General features: G+C 34.3%; 1 protein-coding gene across 5 annotated transcripts; it reads right to left on the bottom strand.

Annotated features, from left to right (window-relative positions):
- Positions 1-705: 705 nt before the first annotated feature.
- Positions 706-26259, bottom strand: LOC121984192 (E3 ubiquitin-protein ligase UPL7-like). Of its 5 annotated transcripts, none has more exons than XR_006112813.1 (16): positions 26141-26259; positions 25896-26018; positions 23979-24216; positions 23223-23812; positions 21782-22747; positions 21346-21677; positions 18126-18404; positions 17780-18032; positions 16955-17125; positions 16779-16871; positions 15920-16027; positions 6788-6904; positions 2288-2377; positions 2028-2205; positions 1847-1912; positions 706-1269 (listed from the first exon to the last, which is right to left on the bottom strand). XR_006112813.1 is itself a non-coding variant. In XM_042537012.1 (14 exons), the coding sequence occupies exons 1-14, from the start codon at positions 26165-26167 to the stop codon at positions 2122-2124; spliced, it is 3471 nt and encodes a 1156-aa protein (XP_042392946.1). In that variant the 5' UTR covers positions 26168-26259; the 3' UTR covers positions 1946-2121. The 5 variants fall into 5 exon arrangements, 2 of the variants coding, with proteins under 2 accessions (XP_042392946.1, XP_042392948.1); XR_006112814.1 differs by having other exon boundaries at positions 706-1018; XR_006112815.1 differs by having other exon boundaries at positions 25896-26046; positions 26141-26254.
- Positions 26260-27404: the final 1145 nt, after the last annotated feature.

Here is a 27404-nt window from a genome sequence, read left to right as displayed (position 1 = left end):
CTAACATTCACATGGATCACGGAAGAAAAGCAAGTGATGAAGCTATACTATCTACGAGATGGAGGAATAACAATCACTTGAATATACAATAACAATCACTTGAATATACAATAGTTTTAATCTAGTCCAACTCCTGATTAAAATACTTGAATATACAATAGTTTTAATCTAGTCCATAACTATTATAGAGGAAAACTTCATTCCTTTGCACGGAGAAGGCTATTTTCGCACATTAAAAGTTGATCCTAAAATGTATTATAACAAACACCAATGCATCAATAAATGATATTAATATTTGCATATGATATTAATATTTGCATGTGGTGGAGATGATAAACAACTTCCGCCGGTTTTAAAACCAATAATTGATGGTATTAATTGCACTGGTGGAGATGGGAAAACTAAATGAATGTAATGTGGATCACATAAATTAAAGAGACTAATTTTAATCAATTTTTTATTTTATTTTGATATCTCTGCAATCAGCTGCCTTGCTACAGTCCCAACTGTCGAAAGCTTCATCATATCCCATCAGCTTTCGGAGATTGATAACTTTATTTGAAAATAAACAAGTCAATCGACGATATAGAAGCCGCCAAGAAGGGACGGAAGAGGACAACTCCGCGAAAAGAACGGTGATGGAGATCGATTTTAATATTCTAGGAAGAGATGTAATTCCAATAGTTTTGCTTTTTTTATGGAAAGGTAAAATGTATACATGGAACCAAAAGCGATAATGTTGCCAAAGGATAGCTATTCAAGTATGATGAAGCATCATATATTTGTAGCTTCTTGAATACCACCAAGTTATCAAAGTGTACACTCTCGAAGATACTACAATTCCTTGTCCGTCAACCAAGATGAATAAGGTGACAAACTCTGATCAAGCTGGTAGTCCCCCGGTACAGGTGTCAGATGTATCGCACCATTCATCAGTAAGTGGGCATCTCCTATCACACCATCTAGTCCTTCTTCATAATTGGTTGGTCGGCGCACATCAAAGAACATGCTCCAACGTCTACAAAAGGTGGATCATCAATCCTCAAGGTAATCCGGCCTATCTCAAGTAGGAAGCTTTCAGTATGTCATCATCCATAAGGTGAAGGTTCCTGATTGGAAATAGCTCTGCCAAACTATCCTAGCCATTTTTTTCTTTTGAATGATGTTGGCCAAGGGCATCTACTCATGTTTGTCGATGAGTCAGATCCGAGTAGATGTCCAAGAACCGATATATGTAATGATAGCAAATCCAAATAGATGTCCAAGATTCTGCATACATGTATATGTACTTCGCTTAATATGTGCATCCAAGGACCAATATATGTTAAGATGATTTTTAATGCTACATTAAAAAGGTTAAGATGATAATTAGATGTTGAATTTAGGTGAAATAAAAATAATAATCTTAGTATATAAAATATATATAGACACAATAATAAGACTAATGATATGAAACATCTTAATTAATGCACTTGCATGCTTATCATAATCCAAAGATATACCATCCTTGATGGATCTTAAAACAATTGCATATGATAAATTATATTAAATAATTTGTAATATACTCTGCACAACTTATGGGTAAAATTAGCAAACAAGGTGAATTCAAACACTTATTTATTTGGAGAAATTCTACTACTGGTTTCTTAAAATGTCAGCATCAACAGTGTCAGAGTGGCCTCAAGCAGGAGGCCAAGGGTTTTAATACTGACTGAGCCAGATGATAAGGGTCTCACAACTTAAAGATGACTGTCTTTTCATGTCTTTCTTTTCAAATTAAGTTGGATCTACTTTAAACCCAAGTACTGTCAATCTCAAAACAATAACGAACCAAGGTAAAACATACCTTCTGATGTGGTTCGTCCCAAGTACAACAACCAGGTTCCATCAATATTGTGTGGTGAATGAAAAACTGAAAGAAAGCCATGAGCACAAGAGATGAGACTGTTATCTACAATATGCATGCTCAGCAACAAGTTTATCCATAAATTATATTACAGCAGCTGTGGTCAAATTGATCACTATACCTTGTCAGAATACAATATTGCTATGTACATATTTCACTCGCAGAATAGGTGTTGGAGAATGATACAGAAGCAACAGAAAATGGAAAATGTACACTCAAGAAAGTTCAAATCCGGTGTTTGAACTGATGGCATAAAGTAGCTTGTTCCTTAAAGTACTTGACCGTTTATATGTTGGAAGCTGCCACAATCACATTAATACTCCAATTATCATTTAGCTAGGAGGTATCATTAAATAGGAACTTATCGAAGATAAGTCTTACCTTTAGTGTATTGTAGCAGGTGGAAGCGGAGGGAAGTCGTTCTACATCTTGTCCGCCTAGTGTAGCCCATAGAGGTATATCACAGGCAACCTCCACAAATAAATTCAATGAACAAATTTTGAGGAAACGATATTAATAACTGTGACTTCAAAAATTGTCCAGTGCAACTATTATATTTAACTTCCATGTAGTAACCATCAATCACATCATTGGCATAGTTGTTAGAATATAATTATTTTTGCACATATATTCATCTCCTTAACCACAAATTTAAGCTACAAGTGCAAGTTTATCATTTCAGCCAAACAAGAGACCCAAGAAGTAAAGGCTCAAATCATCGCCATCATCAATCTACAGTTGTCCTAACTATTTGGCATCAACTACATGAACTTCCCCGCTCCATCTAATTTTATCACAGACCGTTGACGATTAACTTGCAAATAGAATACAGCTTGATTGTAAATTTACCAACCTAAGAGGACTTAAATGTAAAATGAACAATAGTAATTTACATTATGATAGAAGGGACAACCTAGGAAAAAACCTAATAATTTCCCCAGTTAAATTTCATCATGGTATTAGAGCTCCAGACTCCCTTCCATCCTCTCTAACCTTCTCTTACACCTTTTAACCTCATGAGCTTCCACAATGCCTGACTTTCTCCCTATTGGCACAGGAAGATTGGGCCACTTCATTCTTTCCCCACGCCAGCAGATCATGCCAGAGATTTCTCCTAGTGCTAGAGGTGTTCATTCTGGAGTTGTCGACATGGTGGCCTACAGGGTCCCTGAGTTTATTTGAGCAATCAATTCTCCTCATGTCAGTGTTTCCCTAGTTATTCTCATCTCAATGTTTCTTGCGCCTGATTATTCAACACACAATTCATCTCCTGGTGTTTCCAGTGCATCTGATTTAGAGTATCTAGTGTTTCCCATTTTCCATAAAAAGAAAGAAAAGAGAATATGGTGTTTCCAGTAGATCTCCAGACACCAGCAACTGCTCGACCCAGCTTTCTTTCAGATTCAGTGTTTGTTGGCAATTCCAGATATTTCTACTTGATCCCAGCAGTTGTCCAGAACCTTTTTTTTGGTTCCTTGGGCTGCTGCTGCTAGGGATCTTCATGGTTCTTCATGTCTCCTAGTTTCTTAAGCAGATTTCTTCATAATATTTCTGATTAAAATTCCCATCAGGATTCTACGTCAGAAGACTTCTTCCATCAGTCCACTAGTGTTGATAGTCGATTTGTGGAGATTATCACTTTCACTGGTATAGGTTCATCTAAGGTAATTCTTCATGATGGATTGATGGTATTCGCAATAGCAAGCTCTTCACTGCTATATCTTTAGGTATCAATTGCAGTGCATCAACATTTTCTCAGATGGCAAGTCTCTCAAAATATATTCACTCTGCGTCATTATTGGTTTCATATAGGTAATTCTACTGCTTGGACAAAACGATTACTAGATGAACACAGATTCCAAATTTCAGACTCTACGCATGTCTGGTATTCTCTTTGTGCAAACCAACATCTCATCCTATTCATGCCACTCTAGCAGATAGGTCACTTTGATGAGTAAGGGTGTTGGTCGGAAAACTCCTACATCTTTATCACTGTTTTTTGTTCTCTATAGTCTATAGACATTTCAATTTACTATCTGTGATTACTATCTGTGTAAAACTAAATCACTAAACTGCTCAATGATCTTTACTGCAAATTCTATTTCCATTCAGGATATTCAGGAACTGAAGGTGATTGCTATGGAACATGTCCCAATGATTAAATCAGTTAACTAAGGTTTGTCAGTCATTTGCACTCATGTTCCTCTGAGCAACACTATTACTTGAGAAAAAAATAGTGCTGCTCAGAGGAAAAATAAATGGTTGAGATAGCCTGTACACTATAACTTCATATGGGAATTCCTCTTAAATTTTAGGATAATATGGTACTCACTGCATGATACCTTAGAAATCACATAATTTCTTCAATTCTTCAGCCAAAATTCCTTGCAATTATTTTCCCTTGTCATATTCTTTACTTCCACCTTGTGTGTTTAGGTGTACTTGTTTTGATTCTCTTGTCTCCAGATAAAGAAAAATTCTCCCTCAAAATTGTCAAGTCTGTCTTTCTTGATTGCTTTCACATGTAGAAGAGGTACAATGCCATTCTCCAGAGGTTCCACTTGCCTTTATTTATACAATTGTGTTTACTCCCTTATTCTCTACCACACCATCTACTATTGAGTCCGTCATAGAGGATCTTCCTGTTCGTACTCGAATTTCTGCACCACCGTCTTCCTCTGTAATTATTTAAACACCAACCCCAGCAACATTAAGGGCCCTAGTCTTAGGTCTAGGGCTGAGCTTGTTACTGCTACTCCTAGGAACTGCTACTTTTCTGGCAACATCACTAGTTCTGAATCTAGCTTCTTTTGATTGACCTCAACATTGCTTTTTGAAGGTACTCCACAAGTGCACTACTTCACATCCTCTTAATAGATATATCTCAAATCCTTATTCCTCACTTGTCTATTTTTTCTTCATTTCTTCTTTAGCTTCATATTATATCCCTAAGAAAGTTTTTAGACACTATTTAATCCAAGATAACAATAGGCTATGACTGATAAGATGACATCTAATGGTACTTGAGTGCCAATTCCTCTTTGGCAAATACATAGTTGGTTGTGAGTGTGTATTCAATTTCAAACTTCCCAATACATTGTCTACGATGACTAAGATTACTTTGGTTTGCCTTTTTCTTACATTGACAACTATATCCTAGTGGTCATTACATTAACTAGACAATAAAAATGTTTTCCCTCACACTGATCTATATGAGGATTATATATCCAACAAATATCACAGTTTGTTACTCAAGAGCGATAGCTTTGGTGTGTAATCTGAAAAAAACGACTCCTTAGGGCAATAGTAAACGCAGCTTTGTTCTTCAGTATGGGATGTTGAAAAGTGTATCAAAAATCTCAATATTTTATTATACCTATCACGCTAGGGCACATGTCCTTTTTATTATCGATTTGGATGATATCATCATTGCTAGTGATGATTCTCTAAGAATCACAGCACCAAAAGCACACCTTCACCGTCAACTTCAAAGATCTTGGCAACCTGCCACACTTTCATAACATAAAGATTGTTCAATTAGGGGGAAAGATCTATGTTTCTCAATGTCTTAATGGAAGTATATACTTGACTTGCTCAAGGAGGATGGTATGTGAAGAGTAAAGCTAGTTGATATTCCCATAGATTCAAATATTATATACTGATATCGCGATAAAAAGAATTATTATCAGGTCCAAAGAAATATAAGAGAACAGTTAGATGCTAAACAGCCTCACCTTCACTAGGCTTAACATTTTATCGATCATATGTCTGATTGGTGAATTCTTGAAGCTTCATATCATGAACATAGAGAAGCATCCTCAAGAATTCTATGACATTTCAAAAATGCTCTGAGAAGGATCTTTTAGACCATGATGATGGTCATTTACAAACTATAGATATATCAATGTTGATCCAGCAAACTCTTCGCAGTTTACATCAATATTGTGCTCTTCTTGGAGATAACTTAATATTTTGAAGAGCAAGAACACAATTGTTTTGGCTAGGTTAAGTATAAAAGCATAGTACAAAGCTATTACTCTAGTTACATCTAAGCTTATCTTGTTCAATAATAAATTCAATATGTAAAGCTCTTACTATTTCTTTGCTTTTGCAAATTGTCTGCTAAACTTTGGCAGCTTTGTTTATCCCTTATACCTAATTCCATTAAAACAGCTAAGGATTAATGGCATGTAGCCCTATTGTAGAACCACATTAATGGAATGATAAACTCTAGGCTTGAGGGAATCAGTCAAAACATTGCACATGGCTAATGTAATATGACTAGTTGCCTCCTCTTCCTTTCTCCTACTTAATGATCCAAGAAAATTGACCCTTAATGGTTGAAAATAAACATTTAAGAACTATTATAAATTTAATGATATTATAACTAACATTGTACTTTAGGTAAAATTTTAATAAACTTAGTGACTATTTGTAAAAAAACTATTTTTAAGTTATGACATGGTTTAACTAAAATTATAATTTAAGGGAATTGTTGTCTATCTATTTTTAGTAGTTCTAATAATTTGATAATTCAATAATAATCAATTATTTTTATATTTTCTTATATATGCTTAGTTTAAGAAAAAATTACTTTGCTAAAAAAGAACGATAGTATCATTTGACCATCAATTTAATGCCCCATCACCAACAACATTAGCATCACTCTAAGTTAACTACTAGTTAACTTAATGAGGTTGAGGCACAAACTAAAAGGATATTGGAAATTTGGCAAGACAAAATAAGATATCTTTTTACCTAGAGATGCCCAGTAAAAGTATGAGAGGCAAAAGTGGCATTTCCCTAACAGATTAAAGTTTTGATAGAGATGGTAAATAGACAGTTGTACGAGATTAAATGCAGAGGCCCAATTCATAATACCTTGTGAATTGTAAAGGTAGGCTGTAGGTGTTTGAATCCAAGTAATGGAGCACGAGAACAGCTTGTCACAAACTTCAGTAGCATACATCTCTCATCTGATTTGAATCCTTTCACAACCTGTAATTTGGAGATTTGATTAGCAATCATGTTAAATAAGGTAATACAATGGAAGAGTTTCTACCTGTTGAAACAAAACTAATCATTGAACTGGCTAACAGAATATGCCATATCAATTGTCAAGTTAGATATGCGAAGTAGTAAAGGTGCGAGTGATTATTAGCATTGGAAATTAGGACTTGACAGCCCTCAGCACTTCTGTCCCAGTGGTAAGGGTAATGGTTGAAGATGAATTTGGACTGCTCCCTTTGCAAGTCAAAACAAAATAAATATAAAAAATATCCTAGTATTATGTTCTCGAGGGTTTAAGATTTATGGTTCAGGATTTAAGATTTAGACTATGACAAATGTTCAATGAATGGATCTATTAAAATGTCAGTGCTAAGTTGTTCTCCGGAAGGAACGCAGTGCAGGGTTGTAACGTCTCGGCAAAGACCGCTACATCTCTATAACTCGGATATAGCAGTTAGTGTTGCAGGGTTCGACTATAACGTATGAACAACAACCTGTGCATTTTCTTAAGGCATTTATTAAAAGATAATGAATGTCGCTACACTACTCTCGAGAAGTTGGCGTATGAACTGGTCTTAGCCGATTGGAGGTTACGCTCTTACTTTCTTTCTCATCCTATAATTGTGTTAACTAACACCACCTTGGGTTGAGTGCTTGTCAAACCATTGGGAAGATTGATCAAGTAGACCACGAAATTAAGTGAATACGACATACAATATCAACCTCGATCGGCCATCAAAGCTCAAGCCTTAGCCGATTTTGTGATGAAGATATAAAGTCTCGAACCAAAAAGTTGGTCACCTAAACCTTAAATATATTTTACTTCTGATTCTTTAACTTCCACCACTTAATTTTAGGAGTCATATATATTTTCTTTCTATTGATACTTGAGGAATATATCCAACACTACTAATGTATGCTAGGTAGTTATGATTTTTCCAGGGATGACCTTACAATCTTTACAAAATTTTTTATCCCTCTTCCAAACTATAAAAAAATCAATTTGTGATTTATTATTTACACTTTTGAACGTGACCAAATATAGGTCAAATTAGTATAAAAATTTAAATTTTTATCGTAGAATTCAAACTTCAGAAGTAGAACAAGCTTTAAATGGGATGCACAATGGAAAAGTCGTAGGACTAGATGATATTTCGATAAAGGTATAGAAGTGCTTACAAAATTATTTACATGATATTAAAAAAAAAAAAAAAAAAATCTGATCAATAGAGGATAAGTACTCTAGGTCCCTTATATAAGAACAAAGGAGACGTACAAAATTATACAAACTATATGGATATTAAACTAATGAGGCATAACATGAAACTTTAGGAAAGAGAATAGAAAAAAGATTAAGAAAGAAGACCAATGACCAAAAATCAATTTGGATTCATGTCTAGAAGGTCGACAATAGAAGTTATATATCTTCTTAGACAACAACCAAGCTTTATCCACTAGGTGGGGTCGGCTACATCTTCTTAGACAACTAATTGAAAAATATCATAAGAAAAAACAAAATCTACACATGGTATTCATTAACTTAGAAAATGTTTATGATAGAATCTCAAGAGAAATTACATGAATTTTAGAAAAAAGATGTGTTAGCGTAACATATATTGAACTAATTAAAGATATATATATGAGGATGTAACGACCAAAGTAAAAACTTCAAGCGAAGTAATTGAAACATTTCCAATAAAAATAGTGTTACATCAAGATCAGCTAAGTGTCTATCTTTTTACATTAATTATGGACAAACTCGCTGACCGTGCATATTGTTTACATATGATACTGTTTTGGTAGATGAAACTTGTGAAGGAGTAAATGCTAAACTAGAATCTTGGTGAAAAATACTAGAAGAAAAAGGCTTTAGGCTTAGTAGAATAAATACAGAATATATGGAATTTAAGTTTAGCAATATTAGATGTAATATTAGACGTAATGAGACAATTGTTAAGATAGGAGATGACGAGTTGCCTAGAACTAAGAGCTTTAAATATATAGGATCATTTTTTCAAATTGATGGCATAGAATACAAGCAGAGTGGTTGAAATAGAGGAGAGTGTCGAGTGTTTATATGATAGTAAAATATCTCTAAAATTTAAAGGAAAGTTCTACAAAACTGCTGTTAAACCTGCTATATTATATGAACCTAAATGCTAGGCTATGACTCGAGCACATGGGCAAAAGATGAGAATTACAGAAATGAGGATATTAACGTGGATATATGGACATACAAGAATGAACAAAATAAAAAATGAGAGAATTAGAGAGAAAGTCGAAGTTCCATCTATTAAAGGAAAACTCTAAGAGACACGTTTAAGATGGTACAAGCATGTACTTAGATGACCAATAAATACCCCAGTTAAGCGATGTTAAACTATAACAAACATGTGCATCAAACGAGGCAGGCCAAAAAAGATTTGGTTAGCAACAATAAAATAAGATAAATTTAAGTATAGATGATGATATAATAAGAGATAGAGCCCAATGGCGTAAAAGGATTTATATAGCTGACCTCACCTGGTGGATAAGGCTTGGTTGTTGTTGTTGTATGTTCTCTAGTCCAAACTTTATTCTCACTTAAACTTAGTTTTCCTTTCTTCTCAGAAAAAATTTTCTTTTAACTACTTGAGATAATCTTCCTTGACCGAGACTAGGAGGCAATCATTTTACACTAAACAAGGATGTAAGGAACCATGATGGCAGTAAAGAGAAGCATATGTAGAAGCACCAGGCATCAACCAGCTCTCAAGCCTAACCCAGTTTAACAGACTGAAAACTTGATCTAAACATCATTCCATCATAGAGCTATTGAAAATTCATTGGGAGTCAGATGCAATGTCGATCCATGTTGTTGCATTTTCTACTATAAGAACCAAACAAATCAATGAGAAAACTTAGGTAAACATTGCAGAAGGAAACAAATTATAATGAAATGTTAGATCAACATCATAACACAATTTGCTTGGGACAAATTAATTCTAGGAATCCAATATCTTTCACTAGTTCAACAACATTATCCCTTACTAGTTTTTCTCATTCGACCATGATGATGTTGAAGTATATGATTTATGATATCATGTAAGTTACAAGTATTGATGGCAATATAATTGTTAAAGGAAGGAGAATTTTTTTAATCTCCTATCCAACTTGTTCTAATCCTCCTACCAGACTCAGACTTCTACATAATTTAAGATTTTTGATCTAGTTCATTTAAGATTTTTGATCTAGTTCCCTCCTGATTTATCTCACAATCTACCTCAATTTTTCAGCATTATATAATATCATCCATTTATATTAACTACCATAATTAATAAACTAAACTCCGCCCATGACGACCGGTCATGGCCGGTCCCAAGCCCGGATAAAGGAGGAGGGTTGCGTTAGGTTGTCAGTCAGCGTCAAAACTATGATAAATATTCAATGAATAGATCCATTAAACTATTGTGCTAATGATAGGTTGTTCCCCGGAAGGAACGCGTTGCAGGGTCTGACTATAACGTCTCGACAAGGACCGCTACATCTCCAGAACTCGGGTGTAGTGCTAAATATGCAAGAGTTCACGTTACAGGGTCCGATTGTAACGTCTTAACAAGGACTGCTACATCTCCATGAGAACTTGGGTGTAGTGTTAACTAGGCAAGAGTTCTCGTGCCATAGGTTGGATAAGAACAAATATGATAGAAAAACTAATAATCTAAGATTTGGAGCATGGAACATAGGAACTCTCACTGGTAAATCAATGGAGGTAGTAGATATGATAATTCGGAAAAAAATTAGTATTTTGTGTATACAAGAGACAAAATGGGCAAGCGAGAAGGCAAAGATGATAGAGAACTCGGGTTTTAAGTTATGGTACACTGGAAAGAGTAAAGCAAGAAATGGAGTGGGTATTATTGTAGATAGTTTGTTAAAGGATGAAGTTGTAGTAGTTAGAAAAGGGGATAGAATTATAGCCCTAAGATAATAATGGCGAAAGAAACTATGAACATAATTAGCGTATATGCACCACAGGTAGGATTAAATGAAGCTATCAAATCAAAGTTTTGGGAGGACTTAGATGAAATATTACAAAATATTCCACCAAATGAAATGATTTTAATAGGAGGTGATCTAAATGGGCATGTCGGAGTGAAAAATAAGGAATATGAGAGAGTACATGAGAGTTATGGGTTTGGAACGAGGAATAAGAAAGCGAAAACTATATTAGATTTTGTAATAAGATATAACCTTATATTAGCTAATAATTTTTTAGTAAAAGAGAAGAACACTTAGTCACATTCAAAAGTGGGAATAATAAATCGCAAATTGACTTTATTATGGTTAGGAAGAAGGATAGAAAGATTTGTAAAGATTGCAAAGTCATCTCTGGAGAAAGCTTAACTACCCAACATAAGTTAGTAGTATTGGATATACGCCTCAAACATAGTATCAATAGAAAGAAAATATATACGATTCCTAGAATTAAGTGGTGGAAGTTAAAGGATGAGAAGCAAAATATATTTAAGGAGAAGGTAGAAGTACAAATATTAGGTGAAATATACGATAACTCTAATACAACATGAGATAAGATAGTATCAAAGTTGAAAATAGTAGCTAAGAGTGTACTCGGTGAGTCAAAGGGACATGCGCCACTAAGTAAAGAATTATGGTAGTGGAATGAGAAAGTATAAGAGAAAGTGAAGGAAAAACAAATAGCTTATAAGGAATTATATATTTGTAAGAACGAGAAAAACTTAAAAAAATATACAATAGCCAAGAAACAAGCTAAGAAAGTAGTGAGTCAAGAAAAAAATGAAACTTTTGAACGATTATATCATAAATTGGATACAAAAGAAAGGGAAAGAGACATTTATAGAATAGCTAAAGTGAGAAAAAGGAAAACAAAAGATCTTAGTCAAATAAAATATATTAAAGATGAATGTAATAGGGTATTAGTAAACGATGGAGAAATAAAAGAGCAGTGGAAAAGGTATTTTTATCAACTTTTTAATGAAGGTTTAGGTGACCAACTTAACTTAAGGTAATTTGAGTAGGTCAAATGAGCATAGAAATTTTAATTTTTATCATAGAATTCAAACTTCAAGAGTAAAACAAACTTTAAATGAGATGCACAATGGAAAAGTTGTTGGACCAAATGATATTACGATAGAGGTATGGAAGTGCTTAGGGAAACAAGGTATTGAATGCTTACAAAATTATTTAACATGATATTGAAAACGAAAAAAATGCTTGATCAATGGAGGATAAGTACTCTAGTTCTCTTATAATAAGAACAAGGAAAACGTACAAAATTGTGCAAACAATAGGGGTATTAAACTAATGAGTCATACTATGAAACTTTGGGAAAAAATAATAGAAAAAATATTAAGGAAGGAGACCACAATGACAGAAAATCAATTTGAGTTCATGCCTGGAAGGTCGACAATAGAAGCTATATATCTTCTTAGACAATTAATTGAAAAATATCGGGAGCAAAAATAAGATCTACACATGGTATTCATTGATTTAGAAAAAACTTATGATAGTGTCCCAAGAGAAATTATATGGAGAATTTTAGAAAAGAGAGGTGTTAACATAACATATATTGAACTAATTAAGGATATGTATGAAGATGTAACGACCGGAGTAAAGACTTCAAGCGAAATAACTGAAGCATTTCCAATAAAGATAGGGTTACTATCTTTTTATACTAATTATGGACGAACTCACTGCGCACATTCAAGAAACAGTTCCATGGTACATGTTGTTTGCAGATGATATTATTTTGGTAGATGAAACACGTAAAAGAGTAAATGCTAAACTAGAATCTTGGAGGGAAACACTAGAAGAAAAAGGTTTTAAGCTTAGTAGATTAAAGACAGAATATATGGAATTTAAGTTTAGCAATATTAGAAGTAATGAAACAATTGTTAAGATAGGAAAGGACGAGTTGCCCGGAACCGAGAGATTTAAATATTTAGGATCATTTTTGTAAAACAATGGAGGGATTGAGAGAGATGTCTTACATAGAATACAAGCAAGATGGGTGAAATAGAGGGGAGCGTCGAGTGTTTTATGTGACCCTAAAGTACCTCTTAAACTTAAAGATAAGTTCTATAAAACCGCAGTTAGACCTGCTATGTTATATGGAGCTGAATGTTGGGTTATGGCTCGAGCATATGAGCAGAAGATGAGAGTTGCAGAGATGAGGATGTTAAGGTGGATGTGTGGACATACAAGGATGGACAAAATAAGAAATGAGAGCATTAGAGAGAAAAGTCGGAGTTGCAAATTGAGGAAAAACTCTGAGAGACACGTTAAAGATGGTACAGACATGTACTTAGACGACCAATAAATGCTCCAGTTAGGCGATGTGAAACTATGATAAACATGCATATCAAACGAGGAAGAGGAAAACCAAAAAAGACTTGGTTAGCAACAATAAAACAAGATAAAATTTATTTAAATATAGAGATGATATAATAGGAGATATAGCTCAATGGCGTAAAAGGATTCATACAGCCGACTCCACCTAGTGGGAAAAGACTTGGTTGTTGTTGTTGTACCATAATTAATAAACTACCATGTTTATACAAGAGAACTTATATATTATATCATGACAGAAAAGGTAACCCAGTACACAAAACTCTTGCTAATGCGGGGTCCGGGGGTCCATTGTACACCTACATTGCAAAAGGTTTTTCCGTGACTTAAACCTATGACCACAAGGTCACACAAGAATAACTTTACTATTGCGTCAAGGCTCCCCTTATATATTATATCATGACATATTGAATGAAAAATATTCCCCAATCATCTTACTTAACATAATCTTAGAGCCACTATTGATCTTCATCTAATCTTCATCTAGTGTCAAGGGAAGGTTGTGGCATGACCTCTCCTCTCTTTGGGCACCTTTTCAACCAAGGAATGAAATTCTGTGTCGTGCCACCCGAAACAGGTAATTTTTACCATTCCGACACAAGACCAGCACCAGCACATACCTTCTACCGTCAAATGAAGACTTACCTCGAAGCATCGGAGAGACAACCAGCGAGAGATCAGTAGCGGCAAGCGGCAGCTGGCAATTGTGCCACTGGCAGGTGACGACGAGGCAACTGCGCGATTGCGAGGCGGCGGCGAGGTGACTGCGAGGCGAATCGTGTGGAAGGGGAGGAGGCAACAAGAATCACGGAATTTTGAGGAAAAGTAGGGTTTTATAAAAGTTTTAATTAAAACCGTATATTATATATATAATTTCTAATTAATTATTATATAAATTAGAATTATATATTATATAAATTAATAAATAATTAAATAAACTGTTAATTAATTAATATAATTATAATATATAATTTAATAATTTAATTATTTTTATTAAAAAATATATAAAATAAAGTAAATAAATAGATAATTTATATTATATATAGTTATATAATTTAAAATAAATTTAAAACCAAACTTTAAATTATTTTTATAAATTAAAAATAGATTAAAATTTTATAAAAATAATTTTATAAATAATTTTAAAATTTTATAAATAATTCTAAAAAAATTAATTATTAATATAAATATATATATATATATATATATAAATTTTTAAAATAAATTTGATTTTAGAATGCAATATATATATATATTATTTAGAATATTTATTAACTATAATTATATTAATAAATAAATAATTCATATAATTCTTGTATATAAATTAGGATTTTGTGTTAATTTATATAATTATTATAGATAATAAAAAAAACTTAGAATCGATTTGAGATTTGGAATCAATATTAACATACTTAGCTTTCTACTTTTAGATTCTTACTTCCTAATCTCGGCACGGGTCGAAATTTTAAACCTTGATTTTAACTATCCCTCTCAATCTTCTTCCAAATCCCTCACTAACCTTCTCTTTTGCATAACCACTTTTACTTTCACCAAGTTCGAGGCCACTCTCACCATAAATTGTCCCATATCACTTCCTCTGTTCCACTGGTGTTGAAACCCTAGAGACACCTTTTCTCAACAATGACAACAGTTTGTTCCTATCATCATTGCTCCCTCTATAATTAAAGTATTGATCAATATCAACCACGTGCATCATCTGATGATCTCTTTATTAGTTATCTTGTCATTCCATAAAATGCACAAATCATCTGTAAACCATATAAGTTGTCCAATCTACAGTTCGACGATAATTGAAAACTCATGAGCATGTTACAGATATCTATCATCCTGAAATTTGTGCAGATCATTATACGTTAAGCTAAACTGTTCCAGGATTGTCAATTTGGAAATGTATGGTGTCTAGAAATTTGCATCTATATTTAATGCAATTAGGGCATACTCCCACCATCTCTAATTTGAGAGGGATGTTAAAGGAAGGAGATTATTTCTTAATCTGTTCACTGTCGACTAGTTTTGATAAGTATGTTCCAATTCCTTCCTGATTTGTCTCTGAATATTTTCCAATCCACCTCAAACATTTTCTCAATTCGCCATTGATATAATACCATCTATTTATAAAAGAGGGCCTATGGACAAAGAATTATTCCCTAATCATCTTATTTTATAACAATGTTACTAAATCTCACAAAATCACTTAAAATAAGGGTATCTGCCATAAATTTCAAATCAAACAAATCCAAAGTTTTATTTTATTTATTCTCTTTTCTTCCCAAAAACAAAATTAAAAGTTAGATTTAGCTAAGAGACAAGAGCCAAAACCAACCGAATAGATAAGTGACCTCTAATCCTATTTAACAAACAAGAACCAAAACCAACCAAATAGATAAATTTCTATTTGGTTTAGAAAAGTTTCAATATGATTGGAGATCAGTTTGCAGAAAAAATATATATAAAAATAGAAAAGTAAAAAAAAAAATTAAAAAATGTCTGTTTAGATTGATTAGGTTCAGCACAAAACAAATGCACACCTCTATTAGATTGTTAAAAAAACTATATATGTTATAGAAGGAGAAAAATGTGAGGCGTGTTTCATGAATTCAAATAGGCAAGTACCTCCCAGAAGAGCTTAACAGTTCTACTTGTTTCAGAATAACCACCAGAGTACTTTGTATTACTTCGAAGATCATCGACATCAAAGTCATTTTTACCACCTGAAAGCAGCTGCACAAGGTAATTATATATCAAAAAACCAGACAACATGCAGATTCATTAAACAAGTGAAAATTTCTTGTGCAAATACAATTGATTTCTTGCAACAACTTATATTAGCGTAGCAACAGATAAAACCAAATGAATAATGAATCATTTTTTACCACTTCTGCATGATTTTTAGGGCACGAACAGTCACAAAAAAGTATCAAAACAATACAACTAGAGGATAAGTTAAGCATGTAAAATCTATGAGAATTAATTATAGCTTTAGTGTAGAATATAAAACTCTATTATGAGGGGTCAGCATCAGATATTTAAGGTGTAATAAAGACTGATACAACATTATGAAAACAGCATGCTCTTATAAGTTATATGGATGGAATTACACCTTGCAGTAGGTTCACACTACAAGAAGACACCATTTTAGATGATGTGGTTTCGAATTAGAAAAGGAAATATTTCACACCATGAAAACCATTATATTCTCCAGGTTCAAGATGAGAATTCAACTTTAATATGATCTCTGAAACTAGATTGGATCAGTATCCGATGTTTCATAAGCTAGATGTTTGTTAACTAATATAATAAAGTACAATGTGATATTCTTCTAGGCAATCATAATATTAGTTTTTTGTTGTCACAAGTACATGTAATCGACTTTTCAAAAGACAAGTATAAACACAAATCTCTAGCTCCTGAACTCCCAAGGTAAAGAAGGTCAATTTGTAAGATAGGAAAGATCTCCAAGTAAGCAGAATACCTGGTTAAATTCATTCGCATTAAATAAGTGTAACCAAGATGGGGAGATCAGATCAATCATGCCTCTATAAAATGCATTAGAAAATGGAAGTATCTGCACCACACATTTAATGAAGATAAGCATAAGAACAAACGAACCCAGAAGAGCAATATTTATAGTGTAGCCCATGAACATACTTGGCGATTCAGTTTGTAGTCAGCCATTGCATGAACATACTGTAACTTGTTCTCATTTCTTACAGAGATATTCCTACCACCAGGTTTAAGCTCTGTGACAATCATTTTCCCACATATCTCTTCAGTAACACTGAAATCTAAAGATAGATCGGTGACATCACCTTCATAATGCTGTTGGATATGAGAGTTAACTTCAATAAAATGGTGATAAGAAGTCAAGTATGAAAGGAATATTATGTCGACAATTCATAATGCAGAAATAATTAGCTAGATCCTAGTACCTAAGGCAAAAAAATTCATTTTAAGGCAAACAAAAACAAATGTACTATTCCACTCAGAAAATCATGGTTCCAGATAATGATTAGGCATTAATATTTACCAAATAGTGTTACTGATCTGGCCAACCACTGGCAAAGGAGAATTCTGTTATCACTCAATAAGGTACTCTATTTCCATTGTTATTTTCTGGTGGTTGGTAGGTGCAAGCATTGGCATGAAATGATACTCATCAATATTATTGACACAACGACATAGGAGACATTGTTTATGCTGAGTAGTATCAAGTTTTAATAATTTATCGGTATGATACATTTCAACCGTTTCATGAGATTTCAAATCATACTAAGAAGTACGATTAAATAGCATTATCATATTTAGGATTTTTTTTTTCAATAACATGAAAACATTTATTACAAAAATGGCCATAGTTGATCATAAAAAAATGTGTTGAAGCAAGTTCAAAATGATGTATTAGCAACGAAATCATTAAAGTGGAAGCAACATTGTAAAAATAGTCAAATATTAATCCCCAAGAAAAAGGTTTACCTTCACATACATGAGATTCCTATATAGCTCAGAATCTAGTGTTGAGAGTTCATCAAGAAAACTATAACGTCCTAAGAGCTTCTGCACAAATACCAGTGAAAAGCTATATTCTAATAAAATGCCTTCATAAAGAGCTTTCCCAACAACCCTTCCAAGGAATTCAATCAACTCCATGCCATTCTCTAACAATCTTGCAGCCATACTAGGAATTAAAGTGCTATCTGCAGTTGATGTCTGTGAAAATAGATTGAACCTGCTCCAAACCCAAAAAATGGTATTCAGATTTCAAGAATCTAACCTATCTGGGGGGAAAAAGTATATAAAAGAGAAATCAAATTCAAGTTACTCTGGATCAAAAGCAGCCTTGGATAAATCAGTTAAAAACTCTTTTGATAAACCACCATAGTCAAGACCAGCCTCAGGAAGACCACTTTCACTAATAAATGACACATTAATGCATGACTTCAACTTTGGCCCAAGAAAATTCAATTGCTTGTATCCATCTTCAATTATATGATCTCGACGAACAACTATACCAATTGAACTAGACCCTGGCTCAGATACTTCACCGGTCATTCTTCTGGAAACCTTGTCGAGCTTAATAAGTTCCCTAAACATTTGAACTCTGCAAAGAGGCATTAATATTAACTTAAAAATAGTCTATGGAGTAGGTAATAGAATAGCCAACAAGCTAATAAATGAATAGTTTACTGTTTTTATATAGTCACCAGTAAAGTGTTCTTGTAAGACAATAAAACAAACAAGAAATATTTTTGAGGCAAAACAAGGTAGGCAACTAGATGTTCACAGCAATCTATATCAATCATCAAAAGAGAGAATTAAGCTTATACGTATTGATTGAGGCTAAATCTACATTCTAAAAGATACCAGACTATCTATCATTAATCCAATTGTTAAAGCATTAAGTGCACTCAAAGGTCCACTCTGATTAACCACCACAGATGTCTAACACATGAAATGCTATTGATTAAATCAAGCTCTTTGAACAAATGTGGAACAGGGATAAATCAGACTCTGCCAATTAAACATTAATTTATTATTGCTGCTGAATCTGGAGAAGAGATATCAGTGGCTTCCTCGTTTGGACTATGGGCACAATAGCGTTTCTTCTTGCCTATGGTAATACGAACCAGAAAAAAAAAGGAGTTTTTGCATAAGAGGTGGTATCCCTGTAATAATATCAGAAATTGAAATAAAAGGTACCGTCCCTCCTCCCCCCACCCACCCACATCCCCTTCCTATGCAGCTCATAGTCAATTATTTCAAAACTTTACAATTAGACAAGGAAACTAATCCATTGTAAATATATAACTCTTTGTAAAACATATACCAGTAGCACTGGTACGAACAGCATTCTATTAGTAATGCAACTAAACCACCCACATGACAACTCCATATCCTTTACTTCTTTGCTTCGGCATGTTTCTTCTCTTCTTCAACTTTTTGTCTTCTCTCTTATTTGTTTTTATTGTCCATGAGAATAGCATCAATATATTTACAATGGCATTCTTGTAAGACCCTCCCTCAGAGTAAAATGACCAGAACCTCATTTCTCCTCACAGCATTTCTCCCCTCTTTATAGTATATTTCAAAGCCTTAGACTTAGATCACCAAGCCAGCCTGGCTTGACAAGCTCTCTTCTATCTCTTGCCCTAGTCCACAAGCCTCCTTCCACCATATACAACAAGTCCCCCTCCACCCTATTCGGTGAATCCCTCCCTTAATCCTTGTTTTGAGCCCAATGGCATTCAAGATCCCTCCTCTGCCCTCGTCAAAGAAGGGGAATATATTTTATCCCTCAGTTCTCCAAATGTAGAAATTATTTCTCTGTAAATACTATTCCAATCAAATCAACCCTCGAAAAATATCTTAGACAAAAAAAACCGTAAAACAGAGCGACTCTTATTATGTCAATTTTTTGTATTTAAATGGTTCTCTTAACATTATTTCTTTATTATTCTTTATAGTGGTTGTGTGGACATATGGATAAAATAATATTAGAAAGAAAATTGAGATTACACTTATCGAAGGAAAACTCTGATAGTCACGTTTAAGATGGTACAGACATTTACTTATACAACTAATAAATGCTCCAGTTAGGCGATTTGAAACTATGATAAATACGCATATTAAACAAGGAAGAGAAAGACAAAGAAGACTCAATTAACAATAGAACAAGATAAAATTTATTTAAATATAGATGATGATATAGTAGGGAATAGAACCCAATGGTATAGGAGGATCCATATAGCCAAACTCATCTAGTAGGACAAGGCTTGGTTGTTGTTGTTGTTATTGTTATTGTATTATTCTTTATAGTGATTATTTGCGTTAAGTTGTATCATTGACTTTGCCACACGAACCAATTATTGAGCAATAGAATTGTTGCATTGCTAGGTGAATCCAATCCCATCTATAGGAAAGGGCACATCTAGGCTATTACTAGTGAGACTGGATCAAAACTAGGTCAACATAATTTGAACAGTGCTGACCTGTATTGTAATGATAGATTTCAGCACTGATACCCTATCGTTCCAGCTAAATGCCAAAACTGATAATGATCATGACACCAAAACTTTGAACCATGTTATACAGTCAAATAACTTAGAGCGAAATTGATCTCTTAAACTCTAAAGACTGCTAGGGTTGTAAACGAGCCGAGCCGAGCCGAGCCGAGTTTTGGGGTGTTCAAGCTTGTTTGATAAGATAACCGAGCCGAGTCAAACCTAGCTTAAAATGAACCAAGCTTTTGAAATGAGTGTTCAAGCTTGGCTTGGTTTATTTTTTATGAGCTTGAGCTTGTTTGAAGCTTGGCTTGAGCTTGGTTCGTTTAGATGTTATCAAGCTCTCAATTCAAGCTTGGCTTGAGCTTGGTTCGAGCTTGGTTCGAGCTTGGTTCGAGCTTGGCTTGAGCTTGGTTCGTTTAGATGTTATCAAGCTCTCATTTCAAGCTTGTTTGATTGTTTGAAACTTTTAATTATTTGATTGGTTATTAAGATTGATAATTTAAATTTATTTATTTATTTTATTTTATTTTATTATTTATTTAGCATATTGAAAAGAGTTTTATTAATAAATATGGTTCATGAACATTGTTCACGAATGTTGTTCACGAACGTTAACGAGCTGAACACATATGTGTTCAAGCTTGTTTGTTTAGCTTAACGAGTTGTTCAAGCTTGTTTGTTTAATTAATCTTATGTATATTAAACGAATATAAACAAGCTCTTACCAAGCCGAACACCAAGCTTGTTCATGAACGCTTAGTTCATTTACAACCCTAAAGACTGCAAAACTACAACTACAGAAGAGAACAAACTGTGATTCAACAACTATTGAATAAGAAGCTAGATTATCAAGGATTGAGTGCCCTTTACATAGGAAGATATAGAATAGTGGCTTTAGTTGAGATGTCCAATGAAAGTAGACCATACACAATAAGGATTTGACAACATGAAATCTTGAATCAAATAACATTTGGTGAATGAAATTAAATATATTGCTGTAGACATCTGGCATCAATGGAAATCTAAAGAGGACAATACCTTTCCTCAAAAGGATACAGATGTGGTACAGTTGTTAGAATAGAGCTCACTGCTGGAATGGTGGAAACATCTACAGCTTGCAGATTTGAAAATGCAGCTTCATGAGCTCTAGCAGCTGCTGCAACTGGAATCCAACCTTTTCTAGCAGGAGCTAACCATAGACAAGAGGGACAAAACTTGTGCCTGCAGTCCCTTTCATACAACAAATTAAGGCATTTGACTGCTATGTCTATTACGGATCTGTAATTATTTGCACAATGAACCAAAGAATTGTATACAAATGTATTAAGTGAAGCCGCAATTTTTCGTTGCTGCTGAAGTGTGAAAGGTACCTACAATAGGGAATGGAAAATGACAAATAGCAGGTGAAAGAGGGAAAGAAAATCAGAGAATTGCCAATCGTAAACCGCCTAGTCACTAATTTAGTATCAATTACCTGCTTTTCATAGAACTCTATATCATCTAAAACCAACAAGTAGTGTGCATAAGTAGAACAGAAGAGAAACAAAGCACATGACAAATACTTGGAAATGCCTTGGGCACCATGTTTCATAGCTTCAATATCCCACGAGTCATAACTATCCGCAGCACTTTCAACAGGAATTTGAGGAATGTCCCTAGGACTGGCAGTTGACTCATCATTTGACCTTCTAGAAATCTTTTGTATCACAGTAGCCCATCTATGTCCACTCTCCTTCATGCTTCGGCTTTGCCTTGTAACAGAGTTTGCTTCAGTCTGATCCAAAATGGTCTCTTTGTTCTGTTTGACTGCATGAGACATGTGAACAGTTCCACCAAAGATGGCACATTCAAATGCTTCCCAAAATTCCGCAATGAATCCAGGGGTAAAAGAAAGTACATTAAGAATAGATAATGCGCCATTAGCTGGATTTAAAATAGAAAATATCCGAAGAAAATAATAGTAGAAGTATATGACATCTTGTAGCTTGAAACTTCCTTGATTGTCTGAGGTCTGCTTTATGAGATGACTATTGGGTGCTCCATATGAATCTTTTGCCAAGGAGAGAAGCTTCCTCAGATGCCACTGCTGATGCACAGGTTTAAGAAGATCAAAATAGAACATAATATCAGTACATTTATCGGAATTAGCAGATATGGGAATACAATCACTTGTCATGAGCATCTCATCGACATCCCATTTCAATGAGTGTTGGTTACTCTCCAGCCAGGGAACAAACTTCTCCAAAATTCTATTAACAGCATGAGTATAAAGTTTACAATCTAAGCCTTGGATAAAGCAGCCATAAGAACCAGAATCGTCATCCTCAATTGCCAAATTTACGATGTTTGCAAGAGCCCAGCCCAAAGGAGGAATTTCTTTGGTAGCAAAATCGGACTGGTCCAACATCAGCATTTCATCAAAAAGTTTATCTTCGGAAGTCTGCAAGAACCTATCCATACTTTGATCACTTTAATGAAATCAATAAAAACAGTGTAAATGTTCCAGATATGCTAGATGTTAAGTTGAATAGGGTACAAGAAACATATTGTAGGAATTATCTAATTCTCCTTCCTAGATTGAGAATACACAAATAAACCCTCTAAAATAAATTTGGCCAGTCTGCACATGAAGAATGAAGCCTACATTTACTCAAAAGTATGTAAATACCACACCTACTTGAAAAATGTCTGACTTGCAGAGTTCCTATAAAGGATCAACTTCCACAGGAGCAGAATTTTCCACAAAATCTAGTAGAATAAAGTGTCCTACTTTACTGATAGTGTCCAATTAAACACAATTCAATATAATCTTTTTTTAAAATCAGCAATAGGAAAGTCCAAACAACAAAAACATAAATAACAGAGTTATTATGTATAAAGAAATGCATGAAAAGATTTGCAAGTAGTCGTCTTACCAGTAAGATAGAGAAACATGGTAGTAGTACACGCTCATGCTTAAGAGCAGGTAACAGAATACTTGGTAGGTATCTAGTCAGATATGGCACTGTCATTACATAAATACAGTACTTTTTAGATGCTTCATACACATCAATCCTACCAGTATCCCTATCATTTAACATCATCGAATGAAATGGGCGCAGACATAATGTTATGGCACTAGCGGTGATCAGAAGATTATTTTCCAATGATGAGACTGTGTTCCTCCAGGATGAAGATTGTGGAGCATTTCTTAAAATGTACTTCCTAAAACAGCTATATATGCCATTAGTATTTGTTGTCATATATCTAATTAATCTCTTCACAGCAAGATCTGCATCATTGATATCTCTGGTTCTAAAATTCTTCCACCCTTTTACATCAGTCAAAGAAACAAGTAACCGCATTGATAGAGCAGTAACTGTAACCATCTCATCCGGATGACTAGAGTTAGAACAGTCGGCAAGGATAAATAAACACAATGAAACTAATCGTTGTGTTTGGTGTAGCCATGCAGATTTCTCCTGAGGCGTACCCACTGTTAATAAACAAAAGTTTTTTTGTGTATCTACAAGTCAAAGGAAAATATGTCAGCAAAATAACTGGAATACATAGACTATAATAAAATCCCAGGAAAGAATTGATGATTCTGATATCATTATGAATTTAGAATTCAATATCAAAAACAATGCTGCAACCAATTTAGGATACAAAACTAAGAAAACATTGCATACCAGTTGAGCTAATACTTTGTAAGAGAATTCCAAAACATTTTGTGATACATTTCACATTTCTAATTTGACACCTCCACAAAATTGGTGAGTGAGTAACAAAGAAAAGAAATGGCCTTAATAAATTATTTGAGATCCATGCACCGCTCATGTGATCCTCATAGCAATCAGCTAATGATTCCCATTCTTCTCGAAGTTGTTCTGAGACCTTTTTGATGACAATATACCTCCTCCATACTCTCTGCACAATGAGCAACAAGGGGAAAAACATATTAAAATACTTTGTAAGGATTGAAATTATAATTGTTACCTACTTAAAAGATATTTTTAAGACCAATAAATAAAAAGGAAAATCACATAGAATCATTTATCACTGGTATAAGTCAGTGAATATTGAAGCACACTATGTAATATAATTCTCTGGAGAAGAAGCACATCTACACTATGAGACTGCTTGTGAGGTTACATGGATGTTGAGTTCATAAGTACTAAGGATTACTTTGGATAAATCAAATGATTGGAACTTTAACCTATTGGTTCAGACTACTAAACTTGAAAAAATGTGGTGAGCAGATAATGTCAGCCCAAGCAGCACACATTCACAATGACTGCCACACAAGGTTTCATTTGTATTCTAAGCCAAAGTACAATAAAAATTATGATGTAGGTACAGGCTCATATCTAAACGGGCAAAGTCATTTATTTCACAGATATGCCATACATAGTTCAGATTATATACATAAATCATCACAAAACTATCAGTCATACGGTACCTCATAGGTTCTTAAAGACTTTATAGTTTCAATTTGGTTGCTAGATTTTCAAAACTTTATAGTCCATCTGTTAGATTACTTTATGTCAAGTAGTAAATAGATAGTGGTAGTCGAAAGCATATTCATTAAGAATGTCGAGACAATGAAACACCTCATAGTGAGGCATGTCCATGTCAACATAATCAGCAATGATGATGTAGTGGTGACATGGTTACTTAGAAAGAATAGTCCTAAAAAATGTAAGTTACTCAACATAAACAAACTAAAAATCATCCACAGTAGAGCATCAGAGTGAATACTAAAACCATATGCAAAACAAAATGCCATAATATTTTATGAAGTTTATCATAAGTAACAAATGTTTGGTACTTCAGAAAGCTTTATATTAGCCTCTATTAGTAAAGGAATCTTTTCAAATTAGATGCTGGCTTGCGATATGAAATGTTTCTTTCCTTTTTTTCCAATCATAAATCTGGATTTCCTGGAGGAAATTTGAAGATTATGATGCATGGTTTAAATATACACCATTTAGCTAGTAGCCCAGTTCATGCACATTCTAATTAGTCATCAAGCTTGTAGACTTGAATGCAGTCCATGAAGAATAGAAATATTAAGCGCCCATCGAAGTTTTAGCTCATAGACTAGTTCAAGCTGTTATATATCTTTCTCTCTTTTTCTCTTGTATTTGACTTTAAATTATGTAACCACCAAAATACTAACTAATGACTATTGCCTTCCTTCAATTCGAGTACATACTGAAGTAAGCAACTTTCCTGCCAGAAAGAAATATACCTCAGTCACCTAACTACCAAACGTGGATAAAATTCTCGCAATCAATCAAGGATCCTAAGACCTGATGGAACGTCTACTACACAGTTGTTTTTAACATTTTGAGAGATGGAAAAAATCCTAATCATGTTTATAATGTCACGGCGAACTTGAACATCAATTCTTCGACTCAGTTGTGAAAAGAAAACCCCGGCTCAAAGAAGCTCTTTCGATCTGTGTCTGGTCGGATTGGAGGATTTGGAGAGGAAGTGGGAATGATTTATTATCCCTGCCCCCACCTTCTCCGTTCCTCCTCCTCACTCAAGTATTAAGGTCAATTTTCCACAGACATTCACATCGACCAAATTAATGTACAAACCTGGATGAAGAGGGCGGCGGCCGAGGCACGGCGCTGGTAGCTGCGGAGCTCTCTATCATGGGCAAGCTTCTCGAGAAGGGCATCCCGTGAGATCTCCTTAGCGCTAGCACCCCTCAGCGAGACCTGCGATGGCCACAGATGTCGAGTTTTTCTGCGATTTGAGCTCTTTGGGTTTCCTTTTGAGAACTTCAAGCCGGAAGAACGATTCCAAATTCTGGCACAAAGATGTATCGTCGAGGAGTTACCTGTCGTTGTTTCGCTGGCGCCGACATGCCGGTCGGGTTCCGTCCTCCGGCTAAGCTTACGACTTCCTCTGTGTCCTTTTCTCTCTCTCTCTCTCTACGGGATGGAAGCTCGCATCGGTTCGTTTATAGTATCATTAAAAAATTATATATATATAATAATAATTCATTATATTATATTATTCAATAAAAGTATATTTAAAATACAAAATTAAGTTATAATAGAATATAGGTCTATATTCTTAACTAATTTCCGTTCAATATACGTGATAAAAAAAATAAAACTGTCATACCTTCCCATGAGACGAACTTCTGTTCAATATGTACTATAGAATGTAAAATATTTTTTTGAAAAAATCATCCTCCATTATATTCAAAATAATTTTAAATAAAGCAATTCGTGTCAAGCAATCTACACTATAATATAACTTTTTTATCAGAATAAATTATTTTAAGGCATAAAAAGTAAAAGTTTTAGGTACAGTATTTCTCACTCAAAAATATCATGCCAAAATGTTCTTATTATAAGAAGCACAAGACTTATTTCAAATGAAATGACAATCCAATTATCCAAGGAGTGCAAAATACATTAGTCTAGTCGGAACTAATACGAGACTTTTGAGCATAAAATATATTAGTCGAAACTAATCCTCAATACAAATCATCCTCTGAGTTTCGGCCTTACCCTTCCCCCCTTCTCACCTCCTCCAGCTACTACTTCTTCGTCCTCACTGCCCTCCCATGCACCGCCAAATCAATCTCCGCTGCTTTCCTCTACTTCTTCTTTTTTCGTCCCGTCCACACATCAATTATCTACATTCTCTATTATTGCATGACCACCGGCTCCACCTCTGACTTTTCTTGGAACAACTGCAGCAAAGATCTTCGTCATTAGGCTTTGTGTTATCGTGCTCGACCCTCAGGGTCGAGTTATCAACTACTTGTCCTCTCATTACAGTGTCGTCTCCTTTCTTCCGTCGTGGTCACTTTGATTTTCGGTGAGTGCATGCAAACATTATGGGTTCTATCGTTGGTGGGCATGCGACAATTGTCTTGTTGAGTGTCGAAACAATTCTCTCGTTGTGCCAGCCTATGCTCCGGAGCCAAGCTGCCTGTAAAAAAAAATTAATTAAAAAAAAACAGACAGGCTAGGACGTAAATAGTCCATATCTAGATCCGTCTCTAAACTAAACGATCCAAACTGACAAGGCAATCAAGCAATTACACTAATTTAAATTTTCTATGGCATTTTACTAATTGCGCACGG

Source organism: Zingiber officinale, chromosome 5B (assembly GCF_018446385.1).
Source record: "Zingiber officinale cultivar Zhangliang chromosome 5B, Zo_v1.1, whole genome shotgun sequence".
Lineage (NCBI taxonomy): Eukaryota > Viridiplantae > Streptophyta > Magnoliopsida > Zingiberales > Zingiberaceae > Zingiber > Zingiber officinale.
Note: the sequence above shows the minus strand (reverse complement) of the source record. Positions and strands in the feature narration are given on the sequence as shown.

Coding starts and splice junctions, on each gene's coding strand:
- LOC121984192 (XM_042537012.1), bottom strand. CDS start 26,167: ATGTCGGCGCCAGCGAAACAACGACAG. Junction 18,405..21,345: donor CTGTATCCTTTTGAGGAAAG/GTATTGTCCTCT, acceptor GCCTCTTTGCAG/AGTTCAAATGTTTAGGGAAC. Junction 16,872..16,954: donor ACTACAAACTGAATCGCCAA/GTATGTTCATGG, acceptor TGTGTGGTGCAG/ATACTTCCATTTTCTAATGC.